General features: G+C 40.0%; 2 protein-coding genes across 2 annotated transcripts in view; one reads left to right on the top strand and one right to left on the bottom strand.

The window, feature by feature from the left end:
- Window positions 1–81, top strand: part of LOC106308768 (ATPase 5, plasma membrane-type-like) — a 2,166-nt gene extending 2,085 nt beyond the window's left edge. Inside the window, exon 9 of the mRNA XM_013745892.1 lies at window positions 28–81. Coding sequence (XP_013601346.1) covers window positions 28–81 — 54 coding nt within the window. The remainder of the gene's footprint in view (window positions 1–27) is intronic.
- A 1,334-nt stretch (window positions 82–1,415) lies between these two features.
- Window positions 1,416–6,301, bottom strand: LOC106307167 (disease resistance protein TAO1-like). The gene is made up of 4 exons (XM_013744043.1): window positions 5,473–6,301; window positions 4,072–5,191; window positions 3,694–3,969; window positions 1,416–3,584 (listed from the first exon to the last, which is right to left on the bottom strand). The coding sequence occupies exons 1-4, from the start codon at window positions 6,204–6,206 to the stop codon at window positions 1,641–1,643; spliced, it is 4,074 nt and encodes a 1,357-aa protein (XP_013599497.1). The 5' UTR covers window positions 6,207–6,301; the 3' UTR covers window positions 1,416–1,640.
- Window positions 6,302–13,302: the final 7,001 nt, after the last annotated feature.

The raw sequence follows: 13,302 nt of genomic DNA on the forward strand, positions 1-13,302 counted from the left end.
ACGTTTCAAGTCCGGTGATTAATTCAGATCGGTAACTTTGAGAGTATATGGTTTTCTACTTCTGTGGATGAGGTCAAGTAAAAGTGACTTTAAACATAGAAAAAAGTTGATTTGCCAGAGTTATATACATATTCCGCAATTTGTAAATTGTGAATGATGTAGCTAGGACTATAATCTACCACCTTAACTAGAACTATTAACTCTATTTAATCTATTATATATTTTGAAAATAAAAACAGTTTTGAAATGAATTCATTACGGTAGAGTAGAGGAACGTGCATACATATAAATATATATACACACAGTTGGTATTGCATAAATAAAATATACAGATATTAGCTTCCTCTTCATCTTTTTTAAAGCGTAACATATATACATCATAGATTTATGAGTATTGTATAACTATGGGAGACAGAGGGGCATCAGTGTGATGACTTCTAGACTGCTAATTGTTTCCTTAAGATTTGGCTTATTTATTTTTGTAAGATTGTTTTAATTCAACCGCAAAAATCAGTTACAATCAAACCCAATTAATTATAACGTTTTAAAAGACATTTTAAAATGGAAAGATGGCAGACTTGGGAAGTCTCATGATTAGTCCCAAGCATTCGGTTCTCGGTCCTAAGCATTTAGGATAAGAAAATTTCGTTCGTTTCTGGTTTAATTTTTTTGTCCTCGATTCGTTCAGGTAACAAAGTTATAAACCAGATAATATCCGAGATAATTAAGATCCCATTTGGTTCCGGATTTTTGGTTAATTCGGGTTAAAAAGTCATAAAATTCAAGTTTTGGATTAAATATCAGATTTTCGGGTTTTCGAATAAAAATTTAGATAATTCAGATTAATTTAAAATTGGTATGGTTTAGCAAAATTATTCTGGTAATTCAGTTTTCGGGTATTTCAGATTTTAAATAGTATTTTGAATTATTTTATTATTTTAAAACAAAATATAGTTGATATTTATAAGTCTATAAATTTTATTTTAGAAATTTGGGTTCCAGTTAGGTTCTGGTTCCTTGGTTCTAGAAATATAAGATCGCTTCGATAATTGGTAGGATCCAAACCCGAACTGAACTTTTTTTGGTTTGGTTTTGTTCTTCGGTTTCGGATAAATGTGCACATACCTATTCATTAACATATGTTCGCTTCATTGGTTTTGTATTTGATTTCCGCTATGAACCAATTATTCTCTAATCAATGACATTTAACATATTTATATAAATGCTACGTAATATCCAGTGAAAAACCTAAATATCAAATTCATATAAAAATTATAATTATAATTAATCCGTTGACTTTAAAACATAACTAATATTAGAAAACCGGCGCGTAGCGCCCGGAAACCCATAGTAAAATAATAAAGAACAAAGTTACAAAGAGTACTTCCAGAGGAAAACGCTTTGCGACCACACATAAAACATTCATCATATTGTTTTTTAAATAAGACCCAAAAGAATTGGGCGATACCTTGCGATGGAGGCTAAGATGTCATGACCAAATGTGAGACGACCGTTTGCTTCACCAACAGCAGCTCCTCGTGGATTAAAAGCACAAAAAGATACTTTTGTCTGGGAATTTCGCATTGTCAATCTCCGAATGCTTCTGTCTTACTTAGGTTTTAAAGCAATCTTCGAAGCTCTCAATAATGGCTATCATCATGAGGGACCTCCAAGATTTGAAGTATCCCGCATTCATTTATCTCCCATGTTTCGGAGTTTACATTGCCGAACTGGATCTCGAACTCAAAAACAAGCTCGGGGGAAGTCACCTCCTCTGTTTCAATCTCAACCCTGAATGTGTACAGATGCCCCGACGAAACTCGTCCTACTTTTTTATAACAAGCAGTGCGAGCATTTCCCCCAGACATGATGCTACAACAGACAGAAGCTTGTGACAAAGGTGGAAAGTTAACTCCGTCCGAATCAGCACATAATATGCAAGCCTTAAATTTGGTTGATATGCCAAGAGCCAGTTGATTCAACTTCACTTTTACGGAACTCCCACAAGATCTGTAAGTGAAGCACTGAGGCACTTTTCTACAGGGAAAGACTGCATAAGCACTGGTCCATGTCCGGCTGATGATATCTCTGGCTTCTTGATTTAGTTTGAAGCAGTTACGAAAGTTGAGCATCATATATGCATTGCGAAAGGAGGAACCTAGTCTCTCCAGGGACTCACAATTTTCTGCTTCTAGTACAAACAGCGAATCAGGAAGCGGCGGGAGTGATACCAGATTCTTCATTCCGCTTAGTACAAGGCGTGTTAGACGAGATATCCTCCCCATCCATGGATCAAGCTCTTGAATGTATGTGGGACTCTCAGGATAACTTTCCAACAAAGAGCATTCTGAGAAACTGAGTACTTCAAGAGATTCCAAGTTAATGTCATCCAGAAGAACCTCTAACTTTAAACATTTCAAAAATCTACCAACGTTTCTCATAATGGAAGGAAGCTCCACCATACTTGAACAATCATTGAGAGTCAATTCATGAAGATTATTTATAGTCTGAATTGAAGAAGGGAGCCCCATCAAACTTGAATATTCACTAAGTTCTAATTCCTGAAGACTAACTGCATTTTGAATGAAGGAAGGGAGCTTCACCAGACTTGAGCAATTTTCGAGATTTAATAATTCAAGATTAATTAAACTCCCAATAGAGAAAGGTACCTCCACCAAACTTGAGCAATGACTGATTTTTAATTTCTGGAGATTAATTGCATTTCCAATAGAGGAAGGTATCTCCACCAAACTTGAGCAATGACTGATATCCAGTTCTTCAAGCTTAGCTGCATTCCCAATACAGGAAGGTAGCTCCACCAAACTTGAGCAATAACTGAGATTTAATTTCCGGAGATTAATTGCATTTTCAATAGAGGAAGGGAGCTCCATCAAACTCGAGCAATAACTGAGATTCAATTTCTGGAGATTAATTGCATTCCCAATAGAGAAAGGTAACTCCACAAAACTTGAGCAATGACTGAGATCCAGTTCTTCAAGCTTAGTTGCATTCCCAATAGAGGAAGGGAGCTCCAGCAAACTTAAGCAAAATGTTAGATCCAATTTCCGGAGATTAATTGCATTCCCAATAGAGAAAGGTAACTCCACCAAACTTACGCAACCACTGAGATCCAGTTCTTCAAGCTTAGTTGCATTCCCAATAGAGTAAGGGAGTTTCACCAAACTTGAGCAACCATTGAGATTAATGTGATGGGGTTCCGTGACTGTCTCGATGTTCTGTGGAAGCCCCACCAAACTTGAGCAACTATGGAGAGTAAGAGATGTGAGACTAGCGATTGTTGTAATAGATGAAGGAATCTTCACAAGACTTGAGCATTCATGGAGATCAAATATTTCCAGATTGACTGCATTTCCAATAGAGGAAGGGATCTCCACCAAATTTGAGCAAAACCTAAGATCCAGTTTGTTGAGATTAATTGCATTCCCAATAGAAGAAGGGAGTTTCACGAGACTTGAGCAATATGAGAGATCCAGGTCATATAGATTAGTGGCAGTTGAGAGATCTGGAAGTTCTTTCAATCTTCTTGAATAACTCAAATCCATCCGCTTAAGATTGCTGAGCAGCTGTAAAGACAAATACTCAAAGATCAACATTGTTGATACAAGTATTATGAAAACATAAGAAAAATTGGTTAACTTGCGTAGTTATATTCAAAAATAAAATATTACTTACTTGAGTTTTTTTCCACAATTTCTCAAGCTTGCTATTCGGCATCTCTAGTTTGACTAGGAACTTTGGATTAAAACTCGAAGGAAAACATGTCATCTGGAAACTCGACCAACATAGTACTCTAAGTTTTTGGGATATGTGGTTCATACTTCGCGGATTAATGCCATCGCCATGGATTCTTAAGAACTGAAGATTAGACAATCTTTCAAAGGCTCTTTCACTTGTACATTCTATGTCTCCACAAGTCTCATCATTTATTCCTATGACGCTGCTATTGTCCTGTAAAAATACCCAATGAAACATAAATAAAGATGGTTAGTTATTAAACAAATCTCTAATTTGTAGAACTCATTCAATAAAGATATCAAAGTCACAACTTACGGCTTTATAATCACTAAGCACTTCTTCAATACCAATTGCATCATTTAAAAACTGGCGTTTCCCAGGCTCACTAACCGATTGTTCTCGCACAAGTTTTCTTCCCAACTGGACTAGCAACTCAGCCATTTTTATTTTCCCCCATTTCATAGATATGATAGATTTTTCAGCTAAGACTCGAAGCCCTTGTGTCACATCCAAAAAACGTTTTGCTAGACAGCATTCCACTATATCAACTGATTCACCATTGAAAAAGCAGGCTATATGCAGAGCCAAATGTTTATCTTCATCACATAAAGAATCATAACTAATTAAAATGCTTGCAATTTCTCCATCTCGGCCAATGTGAGTCCTTAACCTTGGTAGTGCCTCTGTCCAATCTTGCTCAGACATTCCCTGAAAATAGGATCCCATAACCCTTAGCCCCAACGGAAGATTTTCTACAAGACTCACAACTTCACAAGCAAGCTCTATGAAACCATCCTTAGAGTATCTCTGACCAAAAGCGTGCATGCAGAATATTTGCAGAGCTTCATCATATGATGGTAAATTCACCTTGTGGATATGGTTGATCCCACTTGCTTTTAAAACCTTTAGATCTTGTGTTATGACGATAATCAGACTCTCGTGACCAAACCAACTATTCTCTTTTGCCACTGCTTCCACTTGTACTGGCCGATCCACATCATCAAGGATGACAAGAACGCTCTTGTCTTTCAACCTGTCTTTGGCAATTCCCAAATGTGAAAAATTCTTGATATCCTTCTCATTGGTTAGTTGAGACATAAACTGCTTCTGTAAATCCAACTTCACACTATAGTCATCAGAACAAGCCGTTTTCGCATACTTTGTTTTGATATTATCCATAAAGACACTCAGATCGACATATCGAGAGTATCGGTTGAATATATATCTAGCAATGGTGGTCTTACCAATCCCAGGCGGACCCCAAATCCCTATTTTTAGCACCTCATGCGAATCTAGCTCTAACATTAACGGCATCAATTCTGCCATACGAGATTCCATCCCAACTAAGCCGTCAAAATCATTGGATGGTGCGGAAAGGTTCAACTTGTTCGAAACATCAGTGGCAATATCTTCAATCATCTCTGCTTCATTCTTCCTGAAGAAGTTAAGGAGATGCTCAACAGTTCGGCTATATTGTCATGAAATTTTTTCACATACTGCTATATATTCCGACATTCTCATACTTGTATGAATACTAACTATATATCAAAGAAAAAAAACAACACTAGTTCGATCTACATACTTCAACACATACACATTTTTTTTTTTAAAACAACTTTCTGGATGGTTGTTGTTTAAAAGCTAGAAATATATATACAGAGGTCGTTGATGTGTTAGAAAGATTAAGAGCAAGTGGGCATCAAGAAGAGGACGAACCAGTTTGATGAATGGAAACCTGCGATTTGAGCCACTTCGGCCAAAGCATGTTTCCATCTTCGGATCTCCTCCTCTGTTTTTCCTTCACAAGTTTTTTCAAAGACTTTCCCAAAATAGCCAGTCTGCTTCTTTACATCAGTTGGATCCACTTCGTAGAAAATGGACATCACAGTTTTACCAAACTCTTCTCTACAGTGCATGATCTCAACAAGCTCGTTCAAGCACCATGTCGAGGAAGAGTAGTTCTTCGAGAGAAATACAATGGCAATCCTAGATCCTCTAATAGCTTCTATGAGCTCAGGACCGATAGACTTACTTCTCACGATATCATTGTCAATGAATAGGTCGATTGCTTTGCTCTTGAACTCCTTGACAATGTGGCTGAGAAAGTTTGTGCGGACATCAGCCCCGTGGAAGCTTGGGAAGACATGGTGTAAGCAACTGTGTGACAAAGAAGACTGGGGGTCCAAAAGAGTTGAAGAAGAAGAAGCCATTGTTTCGTTTTCTTGATGAGATTCGGATTCTATGATGAAAAGAATTTCAGAAGAAGCGATTGATCCGTTTTCTTGATGAGATCTGGATTTTCTGATGAAATCATTTGTAGAAGAAGCCATTCTTTCGTTTTCTTGATGAGATCTGGATTTTCTGATGAAAACTATTGTACACAACAGCGCCAAGAAGCATATTGCAGCAGCAGAAGCAGCAACATTGGTAAGAGAACAAAAAGAATCCATACTAGTAAGATGAAGACAGGATCAAGATCTCAGCGCTACTTTCTAGTGAGGAGGATGAGTTAACAAAGATAGAGTCTCTTTGAAGTTTGAATATGCAAACGCATAACTGTTGACCCTATTGACTGAACAAGCAAGAAAGATAGCTTTGTGGAAACAGAGGTAGCACTTTTCCACTCGAAATTAGCAAAATCAGTGGGCCTCCTATCATGCATGATGTCGAAACCTTTTGCTTTTTTTGCTTTTTTCCTTTTTCCTTTTTTCTTTCAATGAGATAGATTTTCAAATATCTTTAAAGATAACTGAATCACCACTTATCATATTTGTTCCCCCTGTTATTACATTTAGTTATAATATAAATCGGTCTATCTTATTCTTACAGTCTAAACTCTTGGGTTGTTATGACTAAGTTTACAAACCAAACCACATTCTCGGTAATATTGATATATGTGCTAACAAATGTTAGTGTGAATGAACGTTACAGGTAGGGAAAAATGGTGCAAGAAGCAGAAAGGTTTGCCAGAGATGACAAAGAGAAGAGGGATGCAATCGACACAAAGAACCAGGCGGATTCTGTTGTTTACCAGACAGAGAAGCAACTAAAAGAACTTGGAGAGACGATTCCAGGTGGAGCCCAAGCTACAAGAGCTTAAAGACATGATTGGTAGCGGATCAACACAAGAAATCAAGGACACGATGGCTGCTCTTAACCAAGAAGTGATGCAGATTGGTCAGTCTATGCACAACCAGCCTGGTGATGGAGCTGCAGGTCCTTCCCCTGGAGGAGAAGGTGATTCATCAGCAGATTCATCGGCAAGCAAGGTGGTGATGATGTGATCGATGCTGACTTCACAGACAGCAGATGAGAAATCCAGCTTTGATGACTGAGATGATGTGATACCTTATGTTACGTGTATACACACACCAATTAACTTAATGTGCACACTACCACAATCAAATGGTATGTCGATGTAGCACTTTAGGATCGAATCCACAGAGACGATTACACTTTATCTTTATAAGATCAATATTTAACTAAAACAATGATGGGGTTTTGAGATTAAGGTATCGTAACAAGCAAGTAAAAAATTCGTTTAAGGTTTTCGATGATTAAGAGAGCTATGTTCAGGGTGATTCATTGGGATACTTAGGACCATGAGCCACACAACTATTAGGAGGACAATACGAGTCAATCTAGAACTTGAAAAACAAGATTAGATAAACCCACTGTCGTGGTGTCTACCAATTTATCAAACAATCCTAATGCCTAAACTGTCGTTTGGATCAGAAAATGATGACAAGCATTAAGCTCGGATTCAATTGGTTCACAATTTGCCTTAACATCAGCTTTCGTTGGCTAAGGACAAATCGCTTATCTATGTTTTTTCTAGCAACCTAAAACACTTTTGATGATTAGATTAAACCTATGATTAAATGATAAATGGCCAGTTTAACACAAGCAATAAGTATAACAATAAATAGAGATATCAAGGAATAACAATCCTATTTGTGTCTAGCTCATTGATCCATGATCCCTAACACCCTAAACCTAACAAGCGACTACTCAGCCATAAACAGAGAAATCGTAGAGATAATAGATGAATAAAACATGCTGAATCAATAAATAAATAAGATAGGAATCATGAATTTTCTCAAGAATGTCGAGAACTTCTCCCTTTACAAGGTATGAAATCGCAACAATGGAACTTAGGGTCTGGTTTCTTCTCAAAAACTAGCGTAGAAAAATAAAGAGAAAAAAGAAAAAAAAGATATATGGAAGCTACATTCGGCTGGGAGAGAAAACATGAAAAAAAAGAGAGAAAAGGCCAGAAAATATTCTAGGAGATGGCGAACCCTAACCATGGCGACGGCGGCGATAGCGACAAGGAGGCAAACAAAAATCCCGATGAGGACATCGAATCGGAGCAGCGCCCTGAGAGAGGGATCATCGATGGGGAGAAAAAGCAGGAAGAAGTCTCCATGGGGGCTGGGGAGCGTGACGAAGCAGTGTTCCGTTTAGATTTGGGATCTGGTGAAGGTCAGGGCACTGGGGTTCAAGCAGGATCCAGTGAGGGTATCAGCGTGACTGCTTCCAGAGAGAAAGTCTCGTACTCGGCAGTGGTGAGGGATGATCTTTCGGAGGATGATAGGTTTCAACCTATTTTTGAAGTGAAGGATGGGATTGCGGATATTTCAGTACCTAAGGAACTACTGGATGATGTGGACCCCTTATGGAAGTGCTTTGTGGTGGGTTACTTCATGAGTGATGCTCCACATATCGGGTCTATTCACTCGACTGTGAATCAGATCTGGGCATCTCAGGGTAAGAACCCCAAGATTGATGTGCAGTTTATCGGGAAGAAGACGGTGCTATTTCGTGTTGAAGATGCTTTGATGCGAAATCGTATACTTAGGAGGAAGTATTGGCACATCTCTGATGTCCCTCTGGTTCTTAATGAGTGGAATCCGGGGTCTGCTCGTGCTCTGACGGATCTGTCTGCAATGCCATTATGGGTCGACCTCGAGAATGTTCCTGGCTATCTATATTCAAAAAAGGGCATCAGCTTCTTATCACGCACTGCAGGGAAATTCGTTAAACTGCATCCGAATACGGAGAGGTGTGTTCGCATGGATGTAGCTAGAGCACTTGTTGAGGTAGATCTCCAGAAACCTTTGCCACAGAAAATCTGCTTCAAAGGCAGGGGAGACTCAGACGTCGAAGTTCGTGTCAGCTACCCTTGGCTCCCACCTTGTTGCTCTCTATGCTCGAAATGGGGGCATTTGGCTAAAGAGTGCAAGGTGACGAGGTCAGTTGTGATCTTGCAGCGTGGTAATGAGGACGCATATGTTAGTAGAGATCGCAGTGGTAAAAAGGCAGAGGTTGTTTCGGGTAAAGAGGTGGTGTCCAAACTTCTTGAAGATTTGGAGAGTATACAAACAATCAAAGGTAAAGCTGCCAATGGGGGCAGTTTGGAAGTAAACGTAAGTGCGAACCAGGTTTTGCAGTCAAGAGAAGGTAGCGACAGTCCACTGAATGGAAACTGGTCGTTGGTTGCTGTGACGAATACTATACCGTCAGTGTTGAGTGTGGGGGTTAAGGAGGTGGGAACAATGAATGGTTTCCAGGCCCTGCAGGATATTCGAGAGGAGGGGAAAATCGATGAGGAGGATGTAGAGGATGGGCATGAGGAAGACGTTGAGGAGTCAGAACTGGAGGAGGGAAAAAGCATTCAGGTAAGTGGTAAAAATGAGAAAGGGCGTGAAGAGTTAAAGAGGATGGGGTCTGTGAGTAACCAGAGAGGTAGAGGAAAGAGTTCTAAAAGGTCTATTGCAAACACTAGAGATTTGAGACAAGCAGTTGTGGCGAACCAAAACAAAAAGGCTTCCTCTCGGAGGCTCTGATGTCGTCGATCTTTGCATCGAATATGCGTGGATTCAATAAACCACGCAAACAACGAGCTGTAAAACATTGGGTGAAGGCGGAAAAGCTTTGTTTGGGATGTCTAGTGGAGACGAGAGTGCTTCAGGAGAATTTCCAGAAGATATTTGATTACACTTTTCCAGGATGGCAGTGCCTAAAAAACTATAGTCATCACAGGCTTGGTCGTATATGGGTTTGCTGGTCAGATGAAGTTGAAGTAGTTCCAGTGATGATTAGCTCTCAGATGATAACTTGTTGGATTAGATATAAAGAATCTGGAGACGTCTGCTTGAGTTCTTTTGGATATGCATCAAACACGGCTGCTGCTAGAAGAGAGCTTTGGACCGAACTGGGTACAATCTCAAGGCAAGTAGTGGATAATACAAACCCATGGATAATTCAAGGGGACTTCAATGTTACCCTATCAGCTTTGGAGAATTCTCGATTTATGGAGCAGGGGAGGGGAAATAATGCTATGAAGGAGTTTCAAGACCTCGTAGAAGAGTGTGATCTGGTGGACTTAGCTTTTATGGGACCAGTTTTCACTTGGTCTAACAACCAAGACGATAACCCAATCAGCAAGAAGTTGGATAGGGTTCTGGTTAATAGCAGTTGGTTTGCAGCGTTTCCTCATTCATTTGCTTCATTTGAGGCGGGAGGGGTGTCAGATCATTTGAGAGTCAAGACTCAGCTTAGAGCGAGTGTCCCTGGTAACATGAAGCCTTTCAAATTTTTTACGCATGTGACAACTCACCCGAGATTTCTGGAGATTGTATCTCAGGTATGGAATTCAACGGCTCAGTTGTATCATTCTATATCGGTATTGAAGTTATTCCACCCAAAGCTGAAAATGTTGAAATCTGAGATGAGGAGTCTTAATAAAGATATGTTTGGGGATCTACCTACCCTTGTGAAGTTAGCATATGATGATCTGTGTGTTAAACAGAATGAAGCTATGCAGAATCCCCACGCTAGTACCTTTGAAGCTGCATCTGATGCTTGGGAACACTGGCACCATATCTCTGGTATTGAAGAGCAATTCTTTTACCAGAAATCCAGAATTCAGTGGCTGAGATTAGGGGATAGGAATACTCGTTTCTACCATAAAGTCTGTCAAAGTAGAGCAGCGAAGAATGGCATCAGGAGATTAGTGGATGAGGATGGCCAGATCTTGACTGATCAAGACGCAATAAAACTTGAGGCGGCTTCCTATTATGAGAAGTTTCTCTCTGAACAGCATACTGATGATAGACAGATAACGCCAGAGGAACTTCTGGACATAGTGGATTATCGGTGTCCAACTGAGGTTGCTGCAAGCCTAGTTAGGCTAGTTCAAGCTGAAGAAATTAGAGAAGTGTTGTTTTCTATGCCAGCAAACAAGGCGCCAGGACCGGATGGGTTTCCAATGGAATTCTACAAAGCAGCTTGGCCGGTAGTGGGTAAAGATTTCATCACCACAGTCCAATCTTATTTCATCTTTGGCCTGATGCCCCGGAACATAAATGTGACATTGTTGTCCTTGGTCCCCAAGACTACTACTGCAGAGAGAATGAAGGATTTTCGTCCGATCGCTTGTTGTAATGTGGTGTATAAAGTGATCTCCAAGATCTTAGAGCGGCGTCTCAAAGCTACGCTGCCTCTAGCTATTGAACAGAATCAGTGCGCTTTTGTTGAAGGTAGACTCTTGCTGGAGAATGTACTTGTAGCTACAGAATTGGTTAAAGACTACCACAAACCGTCGATATCTGCTAGATCAGTCATCAAATTGGATATATCAAAGGCGTTTGATACTGTGAAATGGTCATTTGTGGAAACAACTCTTCGAGCAATGAATTATCCAGAGCTTTTCGTTACATGGCTTATGAGATGTGTCCAGACAGCAACTTTCTCGGTCTCGGTCAATGGTGAATTAGAAGGATTTTTTCCAAATACAAGAGGCATCAGGCAGGGCTGTTCTCTCTCGCCATATCTGTATGTAATAGTGAGCAACGTGCTATCGAAACTCATTAATAAAGCAGTGGCAGCAGGGAAGATTGGTTACCACCCATCGTGTCAGGAAATTCATTTGTCACACTTGAGATTTGCGGATGATATTGTTATATTTACTGATGGGACTCCAAGCTCGCTAGCGTGAGTACTTGAGGTCTTCGAAGAGTTTGCTAGTATGTCCGGCCTATGTATCAATGTGGGGAAGTCCACTGTTTTTGCAGCTGGAAGAGGGAAACATGAACTTGAGGCTGCGGCTGGTGTAGCAGGCCTCTCTGTCTCAGCACTTCCGATTACCTACTTGGGGTTACCACTCACTACGAAATTGATGTCACGTAGTGATTATGACCGCTTCTGGTGAAGATACGTAACAGAATTCTAAGTTGGACGAGTAAAGCCCTATCATACGCTGGAAGGCTGCAGTTGATAAGGTCTGTTATAGCCCCTGTTCGAAAACTCGGGCGCCTAGCCGAGTACTCGTCCGAGTAGGCGCTAGGCGAGAGCCAACCGCCACGATTTTAGCCAAATCGGCTCTACAAATCGGAAAACCGTTTAAAAATGGTAAAAAACTCGACTAGGTGCTTAAAAATCGGATTTAACCGATTAGTTTCGCGTAATAATTGAACTTGCACTGACAAATTGTGGCCCTTAAAACAAAGCTCGCTTGTCTGAGAATTATTGAGACTTTGTTCTTCTATTTATAAGCGACTCGAAGACCACTCTTCCTCGTTGTTAACCGATGTGGGACAAAATGTAAGTGTTTTTTAATTTTTTTTTAAATATTCGCACTGATAAAAAAGAAGGCAAAGACACAAATTAGGGAAATCGAACCCGCTACCTCCTAGAATAACATAACCATCTCAAGCCACTGGACTATGATGTTTCGACATTTGTTTGTCTCGTATATGTGTATATATATAAGTATGTATAAAACTTTTACTATCAGATTTGTTACATAAACATATTATAAATATATTAAATCATATTAAAAAATAGGCTCGATTAATCTCCGATTAATCTCCGATTTTTTGATAACTCGCTAGGCTTGGGGTTGCCGCCCGACTAGCGCCTAGCGTAGTTTCGAACAGGGGTTATAGCTAGTATAACCAACTTTTGGTGTGCTGCCTTCTCTCTTCCTCAGGGCTGTATCGACGAAATCGAAAGTATGTGCTCTGCTTTTCTCTGGAGTGAATCTCCAAACATAACCAGTAAAGCTAAGATTTCATGGGAGGAGGTTTGTACCCCGAAGGAAGAAGGTGGGTTAGGAGTGAGAAGAATAAAGGATGTAGTTCATGTATTCTATGTGAAACTAATATGGCGGTTGTTTAAAGCTTCAGACTCCTTATGGGCTGCCTGGGTAAGGACTTGCTTGATTCACAATGAATCTTTTTGGGATGTTAAGGAGCGGGCAGTAGGTTCTTGGGCGTGGAAAAATTTGCTGAAGCTCCGGCCTCTCGCACAAAAATTCCTACAAATGGAGATTCACAATGGCAAGTCTATTCGATTTTGGCCTAATCTGTGGCACCCACTAGGTAGATTGATTGATCTCATGGGGGATAGAGGTCCACAACAGCTAGGGGTTATGCAGAATGCTACTATAGATGAAGTTTTCGTTGGAAATGAATGGCATTTTCGCAACTGCAGAGATTCGACCATTAGAGGCCTGGCTGACCGGATTAGAGAGTATAGAAT

This window comes from Brassica oleracea, chromosome C8 (genome assembly GCF_000695525.1).
Source record: "Brassica oleracea var. oleracea cultivar TO1000 chromosome C8, BOL, whole genome shotgun sequence".
Lineage (NCBI taxonomy): Eukaryota > Viridiplantae > Streptophyta > Magnoliopsida > Brassicales > Brassicaceae > Brassica > Brassica oleracea.